The sequence below is a fragment of the Gracilinanus agilis genome, chromosome 3 (genome assembly GCF_016433145.1).
Source record: "Gracilinanus agilis isolate LMUSP501 chromosome 3, AgileGrace, whole genome shotgun sequence".
Classification (NCBI taxonomy): domain Eukaryota; kingdom Metazoa; phylum Chordata; class Mammalia; order Didelphimorphia; family Didelphidae; genus Gracilinanus; species Gracilinanus agilis.
Window position 1 is genome coordinate 341,294,765 of NC_058132.1, and position 20,116 is coordinate 341,314,880.

The 20,116-nt window shown below is 39.5% G+C and overlaps 1 protein-coding gene and 1 pseudogene across 1 annotated transcript in view; one reads left to right on the plus strand and one right to left on the minus strand.

Annotated features, from left to right (window-relative positions):
* The window catches only part of PDIA5 (protein disulfide isomerase family A member 5), a 205,762-nt gene extending 204,517 nt beyond the window's left edge, over positions 1 to 1,245 (minus strand). The window contains exon 1 of the mRNA XM_044670046.1: positions 1,192 to 1,245. Within this exon, the coding sequence (XP_044525981.1) occupies positions 1,192 to 1,245 (54 nt within the window). The remainder of the gene's footprint in view (positions 1 to 1,191) is intronic.
* A 17,471-nt stretch (positions 1,246 to 18,716) lies between these two features.
* On the plus strand, positions 18,717 to 19,490 carry LOC123239456 (annotated as a pseudogene).
* The last annotated feature ends 626 nt before the right edge of the window (positions 19,491 to 20,116 follow it).

Sequence of the window (20,116 nt, forward strand, 5' to 3'; positions counted from 1 at the left end):
GCCATCCTTGATCTCTCAGTTGTTATTGCTTTCTTTTTCCTCCTCCAAATTTCCTAGAGTACTCTGTCTAATGACTTACTTGATCCATTACTCCATACCTTTTATTTACTTATCTATGTGCAATATCCCTCCTAATAAAATGTTAAGTTTCTTGGGAGCATGGACATTACATTTCCTATCATCAGAGCCTAGCACAGTGTCCCATAAATAGTAGATGCCAGACCCTCTTGCCTTCAGAGTCATTTCTAAGCCACTTGGAAACAAGAGGTCAATTCACAGAGCTTATGCTAAAAGGATAGGGGAGTAATTAGGGAAATGGAAGAGCTCTAAGCTAAAGACACTTTAATTTTGTCCTTCCCTAACAACTATTTCCCTCCACTTAAAAAATAAAAGATCAGAATTCTATTCATTCTCTTGCTATGAAGACAGCTCTTGGGAGGAAGCCAGAGTGGGAGTGAGGTTGCAGGAAGGGGAAGAGGCCACCTCAAGTCATTGCCTCCCAGTCCCCAATTTGTTCAAGCACCCTGTAGCAATGGTCTCCATGGTCTTCTGAGGTGTGTCCCAGAGATGCTCTTGGGAAGTGAAGATGGGAGTGGAGGTGTCACACCCCTATACCGGATCTGGGAGGGGTTCCTCCTCTTATTACACAAACACGCCCTCTTAACTCTGGCTGGGGTTAACTGTGTGTCCAGCTTTGCTAACGATGGCCATGACCTCCAGGAAGGAGCAGCCTCAGCCTCCAAGGGGCCTGGTCAGTGGGTGTGTGGATCTGGGCAGGGAGGAAAGGGGACAGCGTAGCCACATGAAGCAAGAAATCTCAGGTACAGAAACCAAGAATCAAGTGTGACTTGAATTAAACTGCCTAAGGGATGACCGCCGCCCCCCATCCCCACCTCTGTTTCCCCTTCTCCCCAATGCACACAAGCACAGGTGCAAGATTCAGAAATTCGGCGCAAGAATGAGGAGAGGAAGAGGGGTCTTCAGCATCCTCTCTCCAGCCTCTTCTCAAACTTGAACTCACTGCAGCCCACGCTGCGCTCCTGGGCGTGCACGGGTAGCCCTGGGGCGGCCCGCGCCGCTGCGCTCCCGCTTCTGGTCAGACATGCCCCGCGCCCCGGGCACAGCCTGCAGCGTGCCTGCCTGCCTGGCCGCCTGCCTCCCCCGCCCGGCCCGGCCCCTGCCCAGCCTCACCAGCATCGCCACCAACAGCAGTCCGGAGCTACACCCACTGCCGGCCCGACCCATCGCCGCCACCGCCGCCGTTTGCTCTGCCAGCCTGCCAGGTGCCCGCCCGGCCCCGGACCCGGCTCCGGCTCCCGCTCCTCCAACGGCCGCGGCCGCTGCCCTCGGCCCCGCCCCCAGCGCCCTCGAAGTTCCCGGTGCCACGTCTGGAGAAGCATGCGCATTGTGCTGGGCAAGGCGAACCGGAGGCGTGGGGAGAGGCGGAGGAATAGGGCATGTTGGGAATTGTAGTTTTTCGGAGAACAGTGCACAGGATCAGGGAAACCCAATAGATAACCGCAGAGGTTCGCCGCCAAGGATTGTCCAGGTGCTACGGAACCCTAAATTTGCGGGAGTGTGTTAAAGGAGCTTCTAATGTGGAACTCCCAGGTGTCCACTAGCCTGCTCCTTCAAACTGGTCTTGCGGAGTGTTGTTTTAGGAGAGACTGTCCAACATCCCAGAGGCAGGGAGGGACTGGAGTTTCTTCTCCAGGAATTCTTGCTGACTGCCTTAGACCTGCTGGTTTAAAAGGGCAGGTACGGTAGACAGTCCCTTTACCCCTTCGGGCCTCAATAACCTAGAGCTCATGCCTAGGAAGAAGCTTAAAGTCCGGTCCCTCTAATTAATATATATATATAGTACCTTACAGATATTCTCATTTGTCCTCAGAATAACTCTTTGAGGTAGGTGCTATAATTACCTCTATTTTGCAGATGAGATAACTGAGACAGTCAGAGGTTAAGTGATTTGCAAGTATCTAAAGCAAGATTTGAAGTCAGATCTTGACTTCAGGTCTCCTACTCCTGCTGTGTCATCTAGCCTATGTAACTTGTTCCAGGTGAAACACACGCAGAAAAACACAGAGCCAGTATCTAAACTCCAACCAAAACACTTTCAACTTTCTAAGTCTGCAAAATGAAAGGCAAAACGAAATGGACCAATGGCATATTTCTTTAACTCAAATTCTGGGCACTACCTGATATGGGATATTTCTTTTGCAAAGCCTCATTCTCAAGTCACATTCTCTTTTTCTCAAAACAGACTGCCCTGGAAAATCCGGAATGATATTATGGCACTGTCTTTCTGGTCCCTTACAGCTAGAGTAATAATCCGTGATTCTAATTTACCCAGTCAGTACATCAGAGAGAATAATATGATTCTCCAAGGAAGTAACATTGGGAATCTGTCCTGATGAGGGCTGCAGTATTGAGCTGTAACCCTGCCTGTAAGGATTTGCTCAGGATGCTAAATCATTAAGCAAAATATTCAGGCACTCAGGTCACTGGTGTTTGCCCCACAATATTACTTTCAAAAACCATAAAAAAAATGTCTGTTATGGTGTCTCCACTTGCTAATCCCAACCCCTACACCTCACCCTGCTCCTCCTTAGCTATTTTTTGTTTAAATTTATTTGTTTTTTGTATTACATTTCCTGTGTATCTAATTCTTTCCCCTCCCTGCACTAGAGAAGGTATCATTTGACAAGTGTATGTACAAATACATATAATAGACATATATATGTATCTTTCTATTTATCAGTTCTTTTTATGGAGGTAGACATTCACAACATCTTCAAATGATATTTCTGTTGCTGAATATAATGTTCTCTTGGTTCTATTCATTTTTCTCATCATAATTTCACTTAGGTATTTCTGGATTTTTAAAAAGAAATTAACCTGCTCCTCACTTCTTATTGCACAGTAGTATTTCATCACAATTATATTCTATAACTTGCTTAGCCATTCCCTTCAATTTCCAGTTCTTTGTCACCACAAAGTGAGTGGCTATGAATATTTTAGAAGGTATGATTCTTTTCCTTTTTCTTTTATCTCCTTAGGAAACAGATCTAATAGTGGTATTCCTGGATCAAAAGGTATATTCCTCTTTAGGAATTCATAGGTGGACAAGATCATAGCTTTATGTTGGAAGAGAATTCAGAGGTCACGTATCCAATCCCCTCATTTTAGAGGTGAGAAAACTGAGCCCTAGAGAGAGATTAAGTAACTTGCTCAATATCATAGAGCTAGTAAGTGGCTAGGATCTGAATTCTTTTCTGAACTTCCACTGGAGTCTTTGTATCTTTTATGTTACCCATAATATCCTACCTTGTCTTACAGTTAGTTATTCATGTATTTGTCTTGTTTGACCTTTGCCTCACAGAAGAAGTGACATTTAGACTATCAGAGGGGTCAGAGGATAAAGTGTAGTTGGGGATGGGTGCAGTGGGTCTTTGATTTTGGCAGTTGGGAAATTGCTGATGATCTTCATGAGAGCCAGCTCAGTCAAGTGACAAGGGCAGATTGCGAAGAAGGGAGGAATGAGAAGACNAAAGATAGCTTTGGGAAGTATTAACAATTAGCTGCTTGCAATGTTAAGAAAATCTGAGAACAGATTTAAGATATTTATGTGAGGCTTAAACTATAAGAATGATAAGCAGGGGCAGCTAGGTAGCTCAGTGGATAGAGAGCCAGAAAAGAGGTCCTGGGTTCAAATCTGGCCTCAAACATGTCCTAACTATGTGACCCTGGGAGAGTCATTTAATCCCAGTTGCCTAGTTCTTGCTGCTCTTCAGCCTTGGAACCAGTACTTAGTATTGATTCTAAGATGGAAATTAAAGGGTGTATAAGCTCTTGGCCAGGGATAAAATATTCCAAATAATGCCAGGTAGTCTAAGAAATCTGAGAAGATTTTAAAATGAAAATGAAGAGAGAGAGAGAGAGAGAGAGAGAGAGAGAGAGAGAGAGAGAGAGAGAGAGAGAGAGAGAGAGAAACTAACTTTGTATTTCTAATAAAGTTGCTTAGGAGTTTGTAAGAAATAAAATCTTTAAAAGGAGCCAGGAATAAAATCCATGACTACAGATTTATATAGAGATGTGCAAAAGATGGGTAAATAAGCAAAGTGAAATAGAGACACAAGGAGGTAAATTTGTTCTAGTAACTATCACTGAGACTTGGTAGGATGGAGCTCATAACTAGAAATATGGATTTGGAAGTCTATGCTTTAAAAGGAATAGAATAGATAAAAATGAGTATGGGTAGAGTAGCATCATATTTATGCAAAGAACAATCAAGAGAATAGCCAGGTGGCTTAGGTGATAGATCCCTGGGTCTGGGGTCAGGAAGACCTAAGTTAGAATCTGGCCATAGGCACTTACTAGCTATATGAATCTAACTGACTGAACAAGTTACTGCACCCTATTTCCCTCAGTTTAGTTATCTGTAAAATAAGCTGGAGAAGGAAATGGCAAACCACTCCACCATCTTTGCCATGAAAATCCCAAATTAAGTCACGAAGAATCAGACATGACTAAAAAATGACTAAACAAAAACAATCAAGGAAGAAATAGAAGAGAATTGCCATGAAATGATATCATAACCTCCTGGACCAGAAGAAGGAAATAAATAAGGCATTTAGAAAAGAAATTAAGTTAGCTTAGCGGAATGACATAGTGGTAATGGAGGAATGCCAATTATCCAGATATCTTCTGAAGTTCTTCCTCTTTCTGTGCCAAAAATAAAGTAGCTAAAAAAAAAAATTATTGGCTTGCCTAGATGATGAATCTAGTCTTCAAAAGGTGGAGTGATAAGGGGTACTATTATGATGATTCTCGCCAACAAAGAGGAATAGAAATTTTGAGAGCCTTGAGGGGCAATGACCTCATTTCATATTAGAATTTGTGCAAAAGAGAAGAAAGTTGATTTTAATCTGATATGAACCCTAGATATTGAAAGTACATATTTCAAAGGGTTGAGAAAAAGAAAAGTAACATACTATGACCTAAAGTTATAAGAAGGAAATCATTTCAAGAGAGAGAAAGCTTCCAAGAATGTAATTCTGAAGTTGGGAAACAAAAAAAATCTAGTGAGGGGAAAAAAAGGTTAGTTGTGTAAAGGACTACTGAGTTTTCTCAAACACATTAATTTTTTTAAAAGGTATGTATTTAGGAAGGAACCATCTGTGCATGGGGGTACTTTCCTAGAATCCATGCCACTGGAGAGATGAGGCTGATGAATCACTCAAGCTCAGAAATTCTGAACTGCTAAACCCAATTGAGTATCTCAACTAAGTCTAGAACTAATATAGTATATTAATAAATGTTATATGGTAATATGGTAAATAATAAAATATAGTAAGCTCCTAGAAGTGAGGGGCAGGGTGTACCATGCTGCCTAAGGAGGGGGTGAATAAGCCCAGGTCAACAGAGCAGGTCAAAGTTTTCATGACAATCAGCAGTGGGATCGGATTCATGAGTGACTGTCCCACTTTCAACCTGGGCAAGATAGGGAGAGAGAACAAGAAAAAGGATGAGAAAGAGGAAAAGAAAAAGGAGCGGAAGAGGAAATGATAATGATGGCAGCAAAGGTACATGATATAGAATAACTACCCAAGAGTGAAGGGCAACTAAGTGGAACAACAGATAGAGTTGTGGGACCAGAGTTAGGAAGACTCATGTTCCCGAGTTCAAATATGACCTCAAATAAAAGCTGCATGACCGTAGGCAAGTTACTTTACTGTTGTTTGCCTCAGTTTCCTCATCTAGAAAATGAATTAGAAAAGGAAATGATAAACCACTCCAGTATCTTTGCCAACCAAACAAATGGGGTCACAAAGAGTCCAACAAGACTGAAACCACTCAGCAACAAACAACAATAGTACAAGAGTGACATGGTCCTATAAGCATGGTGTCAGGAGTACTCAGAATAAGCTAAGTCTAGCAATGAATGTTAAAGAAATTTTTTGAGCTAAAAGTGTGTGTGTGTGTGTGGGGATGGGAATCAAGGAAGGTATAGAATTGCTATCAAGATAGATGGACAATAATAACAAAAAAGGAAGAGAAGACATAACAATCCCCTTCCCCCTTTTTGCTTCTATTTTCTATGCCAAGGAGAATGATTTTTACTGAATAGGACCAAAACAATTAATAGAAACTTGAAGCTAGATAAATAGTAAGATACTGAAAGAATTCTTTACCTGAAGGGATCAATTAACATCTGTTAAGTGCCTATTATGTGCTAAGGTCCTGTGCTGAACTATGGGGATACCAAAAAGGGCAAAAGACAATTCTTGCCTTCCAGGAGTTTTCAAACTAATCATGGAGACAACATACAAACAAAAATATGCAAAGTAAGCTATATACAAGATGAACAGTAATTAATTGACAGTAGGAGGGAATTAGAATTAAGAGAGGTTGGGGAAGTGTTCTTATAGCAGAAAAGATTTTAGTTGGGACTTAAAGAAAGCCAGAAAGCTCAGTAGGTGGAGGTAAGGAGGGAGAGCCTTTCAGATATGAAGTAAAACCAGAGAAAATGCCCAGAACACTGGCCTATAGTTCATAGAATCCAGAAAAGACTGAAGACTATTGTCTTTAAGTAGTTAAGGGTGGTGACACAGTGGACCTCAGACACTTACTAGCTCTATGATCCTGGAGAAGTCATTTTGCCCTGTTTGCCTCAGTTTTCTTCTCTGTTAAATGATCTGAAGAAGGAAATGGCAAACCACTCCAGTTTCTCTGCCAAGAAAACTCCAAATGAGCTCACAAAGATTTGGACACAACTGAATAAAATGACTGAACCAAAAGTTAAAGGAAGAGTGTTCCTCATGTAGAAGAGTGGTTCCCAAACTTTTTTGGCCTACCACCCTCTTTCCTGAAAAAATATTACTTAGTGCCCCTGGAAATTAATTTTAAAAAATTTTAATAGCAATTAACAGGAAAGATAAATGCACCTGTGGCCATCACCACCCTCCTGGATTGCTGCAGCACCCACCAGGGGGTGGTGGCACCCACTTTGGAATCACTGATGTAGAAGAATGGGATTTGTTCTGCTTGGCCACATAGGGTAGAGGTAGGCTCCATGAGTAATAGTTAAAGTAAAGCAGAGTAAGTTTGATGTAAGGTAAACTTCAAATAAATAGAGCTATCATAAAGCAGAATGGGAAGTTTATGGGTTCTCTAAATAGTGGACAGTCACTTATTAAGGTATGCGATGGAGGGAATTCTTAGTCAACTATGACCTTGGAGGTTCCTCCCAACTCTGAGATTCTTTAGTTCAGTAGTAATAAGTAAGGCAAAAGGTGGTATAAAAGGAGATTGTATTCAGAGAGGAGCATTTCAGTTCTTATCAGTGAGGAAGTTATGAATATTAATAAAGTCCAGGGTGTTTGTGGGTAGAAGAAATGGAGTGGAGAAGAAGGTCATTAGAATGAAGCACACTGTAAGGACATTATATTAGAAGTATCATTAGCATGGATATTGAAGTCACTGAGAATAATATTAATGAAATATTTATCATAGCTAGGACATTTGTTTTAGATAAGTCAAATTTGGGGTACAATGGAACTGTTTTTAAATATATGTACATATATTTATGAATGTTTTCTGTTTTTATATTACTTTTACTTCCAAATATATTCTTCTGTGCTGTCTTACTCAGCAAATCATTGCAACAAAGAATGAAAAAGGAAAGGAAAAAAGGCAGTTCACCAAAACTGACACATTAACCAAGTCTGATGATCTGTGCCAAATTCTTTAGCCATAGTCTCTCATCTCTACAAATAAAGGAGGGAACTGCATTTTCTTGTCTGACTTGGTCATTTTGCTTACACGGGGTTCTATTTTGTTTTTCTCGTTTTTTGCTTTTACATGGTCATTTCTTCTTTTCCTGTTTCTGCTTATTTCATTTTATATCAGTTCTCATAAGTTTTCCCATGCTTCTCTGAATTCTTCGTATCGTTTCTTATAGGGTAGGAATTTCAATTACATTCCCATATCATAGTTTTTTAGCTGTTACATGATGGGGATGAGTTTCATTTCTTGTCCTTTGCTACCACAAAAATAGCTACTAGGAATATTTTGGTATATGCCTTTTTTTTCTGTTTTGATCTTCTCAGAGTCTCTGCCAAAAAGGGATATCTCTGACTGAGAGGGTATGGACAGTTTCATCATTTTCTTAGTATAATTCCAAATTGCTTTTCAGAATGTCTGGATCAATTCATAACAGAGATGTCATTTTATGTGATATAAATATATTTTATGGTACATTGTGTGCTCTGCTATAGTAACTTGTACAGTACATTCATGTCCATTTTGTAGAATTTTATAAAGAGACAGCTTGGTATAACAGAAAGAACATTGTACTGGGAGTTAGGAGACCTGGATTCTAGTCCCAGCTTTAACTAACCTTTTGATCCTGACAAAGTAACTTATCCTCTGTTGGCCTCAGTTTCCTCATTAGTAAAATTAAGCATTCAATTCTTGTAGTCAATTAGTATTCAGTTATTTTTAATGTCCTTTCCAATTCTTACTTTTTTTTTGCTGTTTTTGATTACATGGCAGTTTTCTGATTCCCTGAGGGAGAATAGAGTTCAACTGTAATGTTGTAACTACAAAAGGCAGAGAGATTCAAAGGAAGGGAGGAAGGAAGGAAGGAAACTCATAACAATATGAGAAAGGGAACAAAAGGGAAAGGAACTTGAACACAAAGAAAAAAATGCTAAGAAAACAGACTATTTCATTCCACAATTGAAACATGTTGCAAAAAAAGATTTATGTCCTGCTGGGAATTTTTAACAATTTAAAATTTCATTTTCATTCAAAATCATACAACTCTCAACAGGGATAAACTGTTTTCTAGCAGCAACTTGTACAAGAACTGAGCTAGTAGCCTTGCACAAAGTGGGCAGACACTTAATAAATATGAGCATTGAAAAGAATGATTGTTTCTTGATGGTTCCAAATTGGTACTGTTGTGGTTATAACTAGGAAGGTCATTACCTAAGAGTGACTGTAAAATGGAAAAATGTATGTGGAAATACAGAAAAGAAGTGAGGAAGAGGGTATGCCCACTGAGAAATAGAGTAGGAAACTGTACCTATGGTAAGGAATAGATAGAGGAGGAAGGATCCTGGGAATGAGAAAGGGGGTGTTAAATAACAATATCAATTATCTTGAGTGACCCAAAAGTCTTAGAGCAATTTTAAGTACTTCAAACTGCACTAAGACTTTTGGAACATGTATGAATAAGTGAGCATACAGAGAAGGGACAATAGATGTCTCAAGAAGGAATGGGTTTAAATTATGGTGAGGGGGTATTGAAATTATGCACAAGGGAGAACTTGCTGGTATCAAAGGCTGGGAAACAATAGCAGCAAATTAGAGAAACTACTCTAGTGTTTTAAAGGGCAAAAACTCCTCAGTTCTTATTTGGTCCGTTTTAGGTAAAATCTTATTCAAAGCCAAAGATATAAACAAGATAACCTCAGGGACTTGTTTCTAGGAAAGAGCAGTTGTGTGTTAGTTATTGAACTGTAATTAGTTATTCATCATTGGGCATTGATTAGTCATTAGTCATTGAACTGCTTACATAACATTACCCCCAACCTATCACTAGGAACTGACATTTCATTAGGAAGACATCAGATCACAGAATGAAGAAGGCAAAATCAGGAGACCAATATGCATAAGACTACAATAATGTAAATGAAAACTGCAATAAAGGGTAGACAGCTTTAATGAATTACAATGACCATTCTCAGTCTCAGAGCACAGGTCCTAGTTCTGCCACCTGTGCACACTTGGGCAAGTCAAGACAACAAGCATTTTTAAAATACCTATGTGCCAGACACTATACAAAGGCAAAAAGAGTCCCTGCTCTCAAGGAGTTCATGATCTAATAAATGTTCTCTCCTCTTTGTGTCTGAGTTTCCCCATCTATAAAATGAGGGGGTTGTACTGGATGACCTCCATGTTGCTGTTCAACTCTCTATTTAGAATCCTCTGATGAACTACACCTCTTTCTTGCTAGAGAAGATATAGGCTATGGCTATGGAATGATGTATATGAGATCAGACACTGTCCCTGCCTATTGGCTTCGCTTAACTGATTTTCCTTGCAACAAAAGGGAATTCAGTGTTTAGAAGATCAATGTATACCAGGAAATGTCTAGTATTTAAAAAACATCAATAAAACTTTAAAAAATAAAAATAGAGTCCGAGGGCAAAAAGAATATATCAAATGAAAAAGCCCAGATTTATGATGCTAGAAAGACTACCCTATTTCCTTCTACCTCCTTTAATTAAACTGTCCTTACTCTTGCCCCAGAATCCTGCCCCATGACATTTTCCAATTCTTTCAAACCCGTGAACCCTGGCATTCATTTCTTTTCTTCTCACTAGATCTTCCATCTTGTGTCCTCTGAGACTCCCAACCCTAAGATGATTGGAACCCTGTTGTCTCTTTCTGTTTCTAGTCCTAGAATGCTCTCCTGTAATAGCCATCACATTTTCCACCCATGTAATTGGAAATTACACCTCTCCAAGTCCTTCCTAACCTCTCCTAAATCACAGCGACACTCACGGTTGCCATGACCTGCATGTCAATAGCTGCCTGATTCTTGCTGTAAATACTCAGGCTCCATACATACCTATGTTCACAGGCAGAATTCTAAAATTATAGAACCTAGAAATAGAACTTCCTTATTTCTGTCAAAGGAACCATTGTCCTTCTAGCCATCTAGCTTTCCAACCTTGGAATCCCCCTGAACTCTTAAGAAAACATCTTGAACTTATCCTCACCACCCATGTATAATCAATTGCCAGCCCTGTTCATTCTGTCTTTTGGGAGAGACAGGTCTATTGTGATGACCTTCTCCTTCTTCCTACCTCCAGTCTAGCTGGGTAAGACAATGGATAGAGTTCTGGGCCGGAAGTCAGGAAGACCTGAGTTCAAATCCAATCTCAAACTCTTACTAGCTATATAAGTCAATCACTTGATCTTTCTTTGGCTAGCTTCCTTAATTATAAAATGAGGATAAAAAAAAGCACTTATTTCACAGGATTACTGTGATGATAAGATAAGAATTGTAAGATATTTAGCACAATGCCTGGCACATAGTAAGTATTTAATAAATGTTTGTTTTCTTTCTTTTTCCACTGTCTTCCACAGAGGTGCCAAATTAATATTCCTTTAAAAAAATAAAAATAAAACCTTTCTCTTCTGTCTTAGAATCAATATTAAGTGGGACAGCAAGGCGGCTTAATAGATAGAGATCTTGAGTTCAAATATGGCCTCAGATACTTTCTGCCTGTGTGACTCCAGGCAAGTAAGTCACTTAACTCCAGTTGTCTAGCCCTTATATTCTTAGATATTTAGTATTGGTTCCAAGACAGAAGGTACAGGTTTAAAAAAGAAGAAGAAGAATACCAAGTATCATTTCTCAGAATGAAGAACAATAAGGATAAGGCGATTGGAGTTAAGTAATTTACCCAGGGTCCAGCTAGTGTGTATTTGAGGCTGGATTTGAACTCAGGTCTTCCTGACTCTAGGCCTGGAGCACTATATGCTGAGCTACCTACCTACCCCACAAATTAATATTCCTAAAGCACAGGAAGAAGCTCAAGAAGCTTCAGTGGTTTCCTAGTTTCTCTAGGAGTAAATATGAGCTCCTCTAACTGGCATTGAAAACTCTTCACAACAGAACTCCAACCTATTTTTCTATAATGATCACATATTATTCAAGCTCCTGAACTCCTCATTACAGCTAAACTGGATTACATGATTTTCCTGCCTGTGATATTTCCATTTCCTATTCCTACACCTCTGCCTAGGTTGTTCCTCATACCTGAATGTTCTCTATAACCTCTTTGGCCTGGTTGAATCCTAGCTTCTTATAAAGCACAATTCAAATGATACCCTGTAGCTGTTAGTAATCTCCTCTGCTCCTGCTAAAGTTACTTTATGTTGACTCTGTATGTATTTTCTTTTATTTCATTTTTAAAAAACCCTTCCCTGCCATCTTAGAATCAATCCTGTGTTTTGGTTCCAAGTCAGATGAGAGGTAAGAGCTAGGGAGTGGGGGTTCCGTGTTTTGCCTTGGATCACACATCTAGCAAGAGCCTAAGACCAGATTTGAACCCAGTTATTTCCCATCTCTGGGCCTGGCTCTCCATCCATTGAGCTGTCCCTAAAAGTTATAATGGAATTTTTGCATTATTTTTCATGAATTTCAGTCATGTCTGACTCTTCATAATCCCATTTGGGGTTTTCTTGGCAAAAATCCTGGAGTGGTTTGCCGTTTCCTTCTTCAGTTCATTTTACAGATGAGGAAACTGAGGCCAACAAAGTTAAATGGCTTGCCCAGAGCCATACAGCTAGTATGTATCTATGGCCAGATTTGAACCCAGGAAGATATCTTCCTGAACCTACACCCAATATTCTATTCACTGATCCAGCTAACTGCCCAATTCTGTATTTTGAATATACTTATCTATGCACACACTGTCTCTCCTTCCCCACCCCAGCTAAAATGTCAGTTCCTTGAGGAAAGGAATGATTTCATTTTTATATCTGTGTCTCCTATGCTTGGCACAGTGCCTAGCAAATAGTTAGTTCCAAAGAAATGCTTGTAGAATCAAATTGAACATCAGGGCTGGATTTGAACTCAGATCTTACAGTTCATCTAGACTGAGTCCCTCATTTTATGGATAAGGGAACTGGGGCCCAGAGCAACAAAATAATTTGCCCAAGGTCACAAAATAAAAATACAACATGAGGAAAACATTAAAACATTTTGAAAAATATGTCAAAGTTAATTAAGATGATTTAATATTATATTCGAAAACAGTTTTTGTTCACTAAAAGTCCAAGAAATAATTGTAGGGTATATTTTTCAAAATATAAAGATCATTCAAGCAAGATGTCCCAAATGTGTAACCTGTCATTAGGACTAGTCACTATGCTGTAGTCAATGATTGCTAATGTGAATATTAGGCATGTAGGTGGCTCAGTAGGCCAGTGAGGTGGATAGAACACCAGACATAGAGTCAAGAAAACTTGAGTTCAAATACAGTCTCAGACACTTACTAACTCCAGGCCCCTGAGCAAGTCATGTAACCCTATTAGCCTCAGATTCCTCATCTGTAAAATGAGCTGGAGAAGGAAACGGCAAACCACTCTAGTATCTTTGCCAAGAAAACCCCAAATGGGGTCCCAAAGAGTTGGGACATGACTGAAAGAACTCTTAAGCAGGAGAGGGGTAGTGACATAGTCAAACTGGGGTACAGAAAAGTCACTTTGGCAGCTGCATGGAAGATAGATTGGAGTGAGGAAAGACTTAAGAGAGGGAGACCAATTAAGAAACTTTGCCACAGTCCAGGAGAGAGGTAATAGAGACCTTAGTTGGGGTAGCAGCTCTATGAGAGGATAAATGGTGACATATGCAAGTGTGCTTGTTTTTGCATCTCCATCACCTAGTCCAGCACTTGGAAATGGTACATTTTGAGTGGAATCAGATTTGTGGAAGTTGCCCACAAAGGTAGTAAATTCTCAACACTTAAGCCTTCTTCAGATGAAGGCTGGATAATCTCTTGTCAAGGTTACTACAATGACAGGCTTACAGTTGTAAAGGACCTTATTCATGATCTAGTCCAACTTCCTCATTTTGAAAATTAAGAAACTGGGGTCCAGAGACATTAAATAATTTGTCCAAGGTCACACAGGTTTTAAGTTGCAGAGCTAGGGTTAGAAAGCTAGGTCCTCTGATTCCAAATCCAGCTGAACTATTCTTAGAGAGGGAATAGTTTCTGCATTGTTGGGCACTGAATTTTATCTGAATTATGATGGCTTTTGGTGTTTTCATTACTGAAAACATTCTATATTGATTCTGCTTTTTTTGCTTTGTACCATTTCATAAAAATAATCTCAGACTTTTATGAATTTTTTCATATTTATCATTGTTTACAGTGTCGATAATGTCTCATTTATATTCATTACCACAATTTGATTCTCCATCCCCATAGGCTAATAATTCTTGGCTCTGGAGGGCAAAATTAAGAACCATGGGTAGAAGTTGCAAAAAGTCAAATTTAGGGTTAACATTAAAAAAAAAAACTTCCTAGTAATTAGAGTTGTCCCATAATGTAACAGGGAATCTACCCTCAATAGAGAATTTCAAGCAGAGACTGGATGACCCTTTGTTTCTATTGTTGTAGAGGGTATAGGCTCTGAGGACCCTTAGAGTCTCCAGAATTGTGGAATTTTTCCACATGATATAGTGAGAATCAACACCAAGTTTGGATATTTGAGTTCTAATCTCCTCTTTGCCATAAACAAATTATGTGGCTGTAGGCAAGCTTCTCTCTGAGCCTCAGATTTCTCATCTGGAAAACAAGAAGATTGTACTAGAGGACATCTAAGGTTCTTTCCAAGTCTATTGGTCTATGATATCCCCAAATTTGTTTTGTTTCTTCTATGACAAAAACTATAACTCGAGGTAAGAAGTGGGGAGTGGAGAAGGTCATATGAGACTGGTTTTAGAGGATGAGAGGTGAAAGGCAAACAAATTATCTGCATATCTAATTAAAAATTCAGGGGAACTTGAGGTACATAAAGAAAGAGACAAATCCTAGAAAATGACATTAGAAGAAAAGGATGATTCAAGGGGAGACAAATTTTAGACTGTAAGTCGGAGAGGTTTTCTACTCATGGAAAGAGGCTTGAGGGAAGAAGGGCGTCAGCTTCACTTTCCAGTACTTCCAATACATTTCATTTCTCACTTGCCAACCGAATGCCTTGAATGAGATCTTCCTGAATTGAAAAGTACCAAGTGCTGCTAGCCAGTTCTTCTAAACGCTTTAGAAGATGCTATTAACTAGAGAAGACACTTTCTCAAGGAGGGAAGGAGGGGAAATACATTTCCTTTGAAAGGTAATGGAGAATTCTAATAATATTTGAGTTTAACTTTACAGGTGTGAAGATCAGCCTGGATTTGGAAGGGCATAGTGGTAAATTGGGTGTTAAATTGATTTTTACAATCTTTTAAGGCTCCTGAGCCAACTTTTTTTTTTTAACTTGGAGGAATGTGTGCAGGATAGCAAAATATAATTAACCTGGTTCTGGAAGATGCAAAAACTGTTTCTCATTATTATTATAGAATCTGAGAGATGAGGGGTACATTAGAGGTCATCTGGTCTGACCCACCTTCACAAAAATGTATTAATCACCTACTTAAGCAGGAAACTCTGTTAGGACCTGGAAACTTCCACCCAATACAAGAATCACCTGTTCGACCTCACTGCTATCCAGCCATCGAGGCTCTGCACAAATACTTAAGCTAACAATGTTTTGAGTTAGCTCATTTTCTTGCTGGACAGCTCTAATTATGAAAATTTTATATAATGAACCAAATACACTGAGCCTTTCTATATTATCTCCCCTTCCCCAGTGGCTCTTATTCTTCCCTCCCTTCCCTAGAGGGAATGTCAAGAAATATGCTTCTGCCTCCTCCTCCATAACACAAATTTGAAGATAACTATCAGGCTGGAAGCAAAGTAACAAGAGTTCACATTTATATAGCCCTTCCCTACCAAATCTTCTCTTCTGATCTTATAGTTCTTTTGCCCTTCTTTAGTCCTCCTGTGATAACAGAGATTTCAGATACCTCACCGTGATTCTGGTCACTCATCCCTAAAGGAACTCTTGTTTGTCAGTTTCTCTCTGAAACCATGGCAACCAGGACAGGTGAGGTAGGGAAGGGAATGAGCATTTATTAAACACCTAAGCGCTTTACAAATATGATTTCATTTGATCTTCACACCAACCTTAGGAGATTGGTGCTATTATTATTCCCATTTTACAGGTTAAGGAAACTGAGACAGACAGAGGTGAAATGATTTGCTGTGGGTTACACAGCTATTAAGTGGCTGAGGACAAATTTGAACTCAGATCTTTCTGTATCCATATCCAGTGCTCTAGCCACCATACTACCTAGTTGCCTCTAACAGTATACAATATCTCTGACATGGCCTGATTGGTATGCAGTACAGTGAAACTATTAGGATGCTCTATTTTTATTAATACAGCCTCATATTACATTAGCTTTTTTAGCAGTCACACCACATTATTGGCCCGTGTTGAACTTAAACCCCCAGGTCTTTTTCACATGAACTGCTGTCAAATCACATCTCCTCTATCCTCTACTTGAACGATTGATTTCTTGAACTTAAGTGCATTTAGGCCTCAAATTTTATCCTGTCAATATTAGCCCATCATTCTAGCCTGTCAAAGATATTTTTGAATTTTGTTTCTGCCATACAGTGTATTTGCTATTATTCTCAACTGTACAGGTTGGGAGGACACTGAGGTAAGAATCATAAAACTTTAGAGGTAGAAAGGACTTTAACCATCACCTAGCTTGATACCACTCTTACACAAGTAGTTTGTGGCTACTGTATGCCAGAGGAGTGCTTAGAACTTGGTCAGACATCAAAGACACCAAGGTCCATCCACTGCAACCTGGGCCATCTCCAGTCATCCTGATTGTATTTTTGTATTGCCACTAGATTTTGATAACTCTGGAGAGAGTGAGGCTTATGACTTCCTGCAGCTCTGCCTCACTTAAATCCAATTCATGCACAAATCAAGACATCATTCCATGATGCCACTGGTCCTCTTCTAAAAAGAAGGCCATACAACAAGTATGTGGCAGATCCGGGATCCAAACCCATGGCCTCTATTTCTAAAATTCATAGTACTATACATTATCTAGAACTCTATAATCACTAGATCACATTTCATCTCTAAAGGAAACTTTCTGACCATAATCGATAAAGTTCACATGAACTTTAGGATAGGAGTGGAGATGAGATATGCGATTTAATTTGTGGAAGGAACTCCCAAAGAGAAAACTCCTTCTACCAAAACAGTTCAGCTCCCTCTCCACACCACCTTTGTGTCTTGGAGTTGCTTAGAGCCTTGAGAGGTTAAGTGATTTATACAGTCAGTGTAAAGACAGAGCTTAAACTCAGTCAAAGTCTTCCTGACTAACTCACAACTCCCTATGCCTTACTGTCCATAAATTCAATCTGTTTTCTGTGTGTATAATAATACTGGCTAATATTTAAATAGCTTTTGAAAGCTCAAAAGATGCTTTACATATATTAGCCCTTTTGAGCCTCCCAAGAGGTTAAGAGGATTTGGGTTTAGAAGACTAGGGCTGCCATAAGACCTGCTTTGGTCAATTTACTTTACATCATTGATCTCAGTTTCCTCATTTGTAAAGTAAGACTTTGAATTAGGTGAACTCCTGGATCCCTAAAACTCAACTGCCACTTTCTTAGCACTGTCCTTAAGAATCTAGTCTTGTCTCTCATATTCTTAGAAGTCCTCCTAAAAGATGCTTCCCCTATCCCTGAGCTCTGAGTTAATACAGTATGCTTCTTTTTTATCTTACATCTTATAATATCTCACACTTTTTTCTTTTGTTTAAGTTTAATTAATTAATCTAGAATAATTAATTAATATATATCATTATTTAATTAATTAATTTAGAGTATTTTCCTATGGTTACATGATTCATATTCTATTCCTCCCCTCCTCCTACCCCCTTCCCATAACTTTTTTCTTTTTTAAAAAAATATACTCTTTAAAAAACCTTTACCTTCCATTTTGAATTAATACTGTGCATTGGTTCCAAAGCAGAAAAGCAGCAAGGGTTACAGCAATGGGGATTAAGTGACTTGCCCAGGTTCACAGAGATAGGAAGTATAAGTGACTTGCCCAGGGTCACACAAATAGGAAGTATCTGGATTCAGATCTGAACTCAGGACCTCCAGTCTCTAAGCCTGGCTCTCTATCCACTGAGCCAATTTAGCTTCTCCCTTTGTTATATTCTTTTCTTGAGAGTTGAGTTCCCTGACACTGTTTTTCCTTTCTTTTTCTTTTTGAAGCTAGCCCTCTTTACTTCCTTTCAGAAGCCTGAGGAGCCCATTTGGCATGAATAGGAAACACCATCGTTTTAGAACATTAACTAGATAGTCGGATGATAAGTTCAACCCTTAATCTGTCATGGTAATCCTATCATCTTACATTTAAAACTTTTAAGTCCCCACATCTACAATTAAACTTTATAAAACCTTTATTGATGCTTTTTGTTTTTATATGATAGTCATTTCCAGATTTTCATTGCAAATCATTTCCAGAAATTCCTATCCTCTCCATCCTATTTGAGCTTTCTATCTTAGCAAAGAAAAACACCTTCTACAATGATTGTGTCCAGTAATACATATAGCATTCTAGTCCTAGAGACCCTCATTTTTCTGCCAAGAAAGGGACATCATGTTTTATCATATGTTTTCTGGTACCAAGATGGTCACTGACCTGTAAGATCAAATCAGGCTTGGGACTCATTCCTTATCTTTCCCCTGTGCCCCTCTGGAAGGCAGAACAATGAGCTCCTCACAGATCTTTCATTTAAGGAGGGCACCCAGGCCAGCCATTGCTTTGTTTCCTACTTGGCTGCATTCCTTTGGAGTTCTCCATCATCTGTTAGATTGTAAGCTCCTTGAAGGCAAGGATTGTATAGCTCTTTTATATTTGTATCCTCAGTGCTTAGCACAGCCTGGAACATAGTAAGCCCTTAATATTTTGACTGACTATACTTACTCAAAGTTCAGATTTCTTCTCTTTCCCGTGGCAGGTCTGCAGCAGGCGGCTGTGCAAAGATGAAGCTCAACATCTCTTTCCCAGCCACGGGCTGTCAGAAACTCATCGAAGTAGATGATGAGAGAAAGCTACAGACCTTTTATGAGAAACGGATGGCCACTGAAGTTTCTGATGATGCTCTGGGTGAAGAATGGAAGGGTTATGTGGTCTGGATCAGTGGTGGAAACAACAAACAAGGTTTCCCCATGAAGCAGGGTGTTTTGGCTCATGGAAGAGTCCGCCTGCTGCTCAGTAAGGGCCATTCTTGCTATCGCCCTAGAAGAACCGGAGAAAGAAAACGTAAATCTGTTAGGGGCTGTATTGTTGATGCCAATTTGAGTGTTCTCAACTTGGTTATTGTAAAGAAAGGTGAGAAAGATATACCTGGACTGACAGGGGCCTGGGGCCCAAGAGAGCTAGCAGAATCCGAAAACTTTTCAATTTGTCCAAAGAAGATGATGTCCGGCAGTATGTTGTGAGAAAGCCCCTCAACAAGGAAGGCAAAAAACCCAGGACTAAGGCTCCTAAAATCCAGCGCTTGGTGACTCCCCGTGTTTTGCAGCACAAACGTAGACGCATTGCTTTGAAGAAGCAGCGTACTCAGAAGAACAAGGAAGAAGCAGCAGAATATGCCAAGCTTTTGGCTAAGAGAATGAAGGAGGCTAAAGAAAAATGACAGAAACAGATTGCCAAGAGACGTCGACTGTCTTCTTTGAGAGCCTCCACCTCAAAATCTGAGTCCAGTCAAAAATGAAATTTCTAATAATGTATTAGAAATAAATAACTTTTGTCAAGTGGAAAAAAAAAGTTCAGATTTCTTTTAGTGTGTTGTTTCCACATTACATTATAACTGGGAATTGTGGGGGAGCACTATCCAAGTCTTCTTACATTCATAACTGCCTTTGCAGTGGGGTTTGCACACGGGCACACATTCATACCTTGGTACAGACACATCTCTTGCACATGCACCCTTTTTTAGGACATGAAGGAAGAAGGCTAAAGATCCATTTAAATTGCCATTAGTGTCATAGAATTTTAAAAAATGTTAGAGCCGAAGGGTATCTTAGAGGTCATCTAGTGTAACTACTTCATTCTATATTTGAGGAAACTGAGTCCTAAAGAGGGGAAATTACTTGCTCAAGATCCCACATAAAACCAGTGGCAGAGCTAGAACTTAGTCTTCTGATCATAAATCCTATCCTTTTTATATCCTAATAAGTTGCCTCTCAAATTTAATTACAGGGGAAATTAACTCTGTGTGTGTGTGTGTGTGTGTGTGTGTGTGTGTGTGTGTGTGTGTTAGATGGACCCATTTGGAAGTGTGATAAGGCCTATGGATCCCACCTCAGAATATTTTAAATGCATAAAACAAAATACCTAGAATTATAAAGGAAATCAATTATATTAAAATACAGTTAGC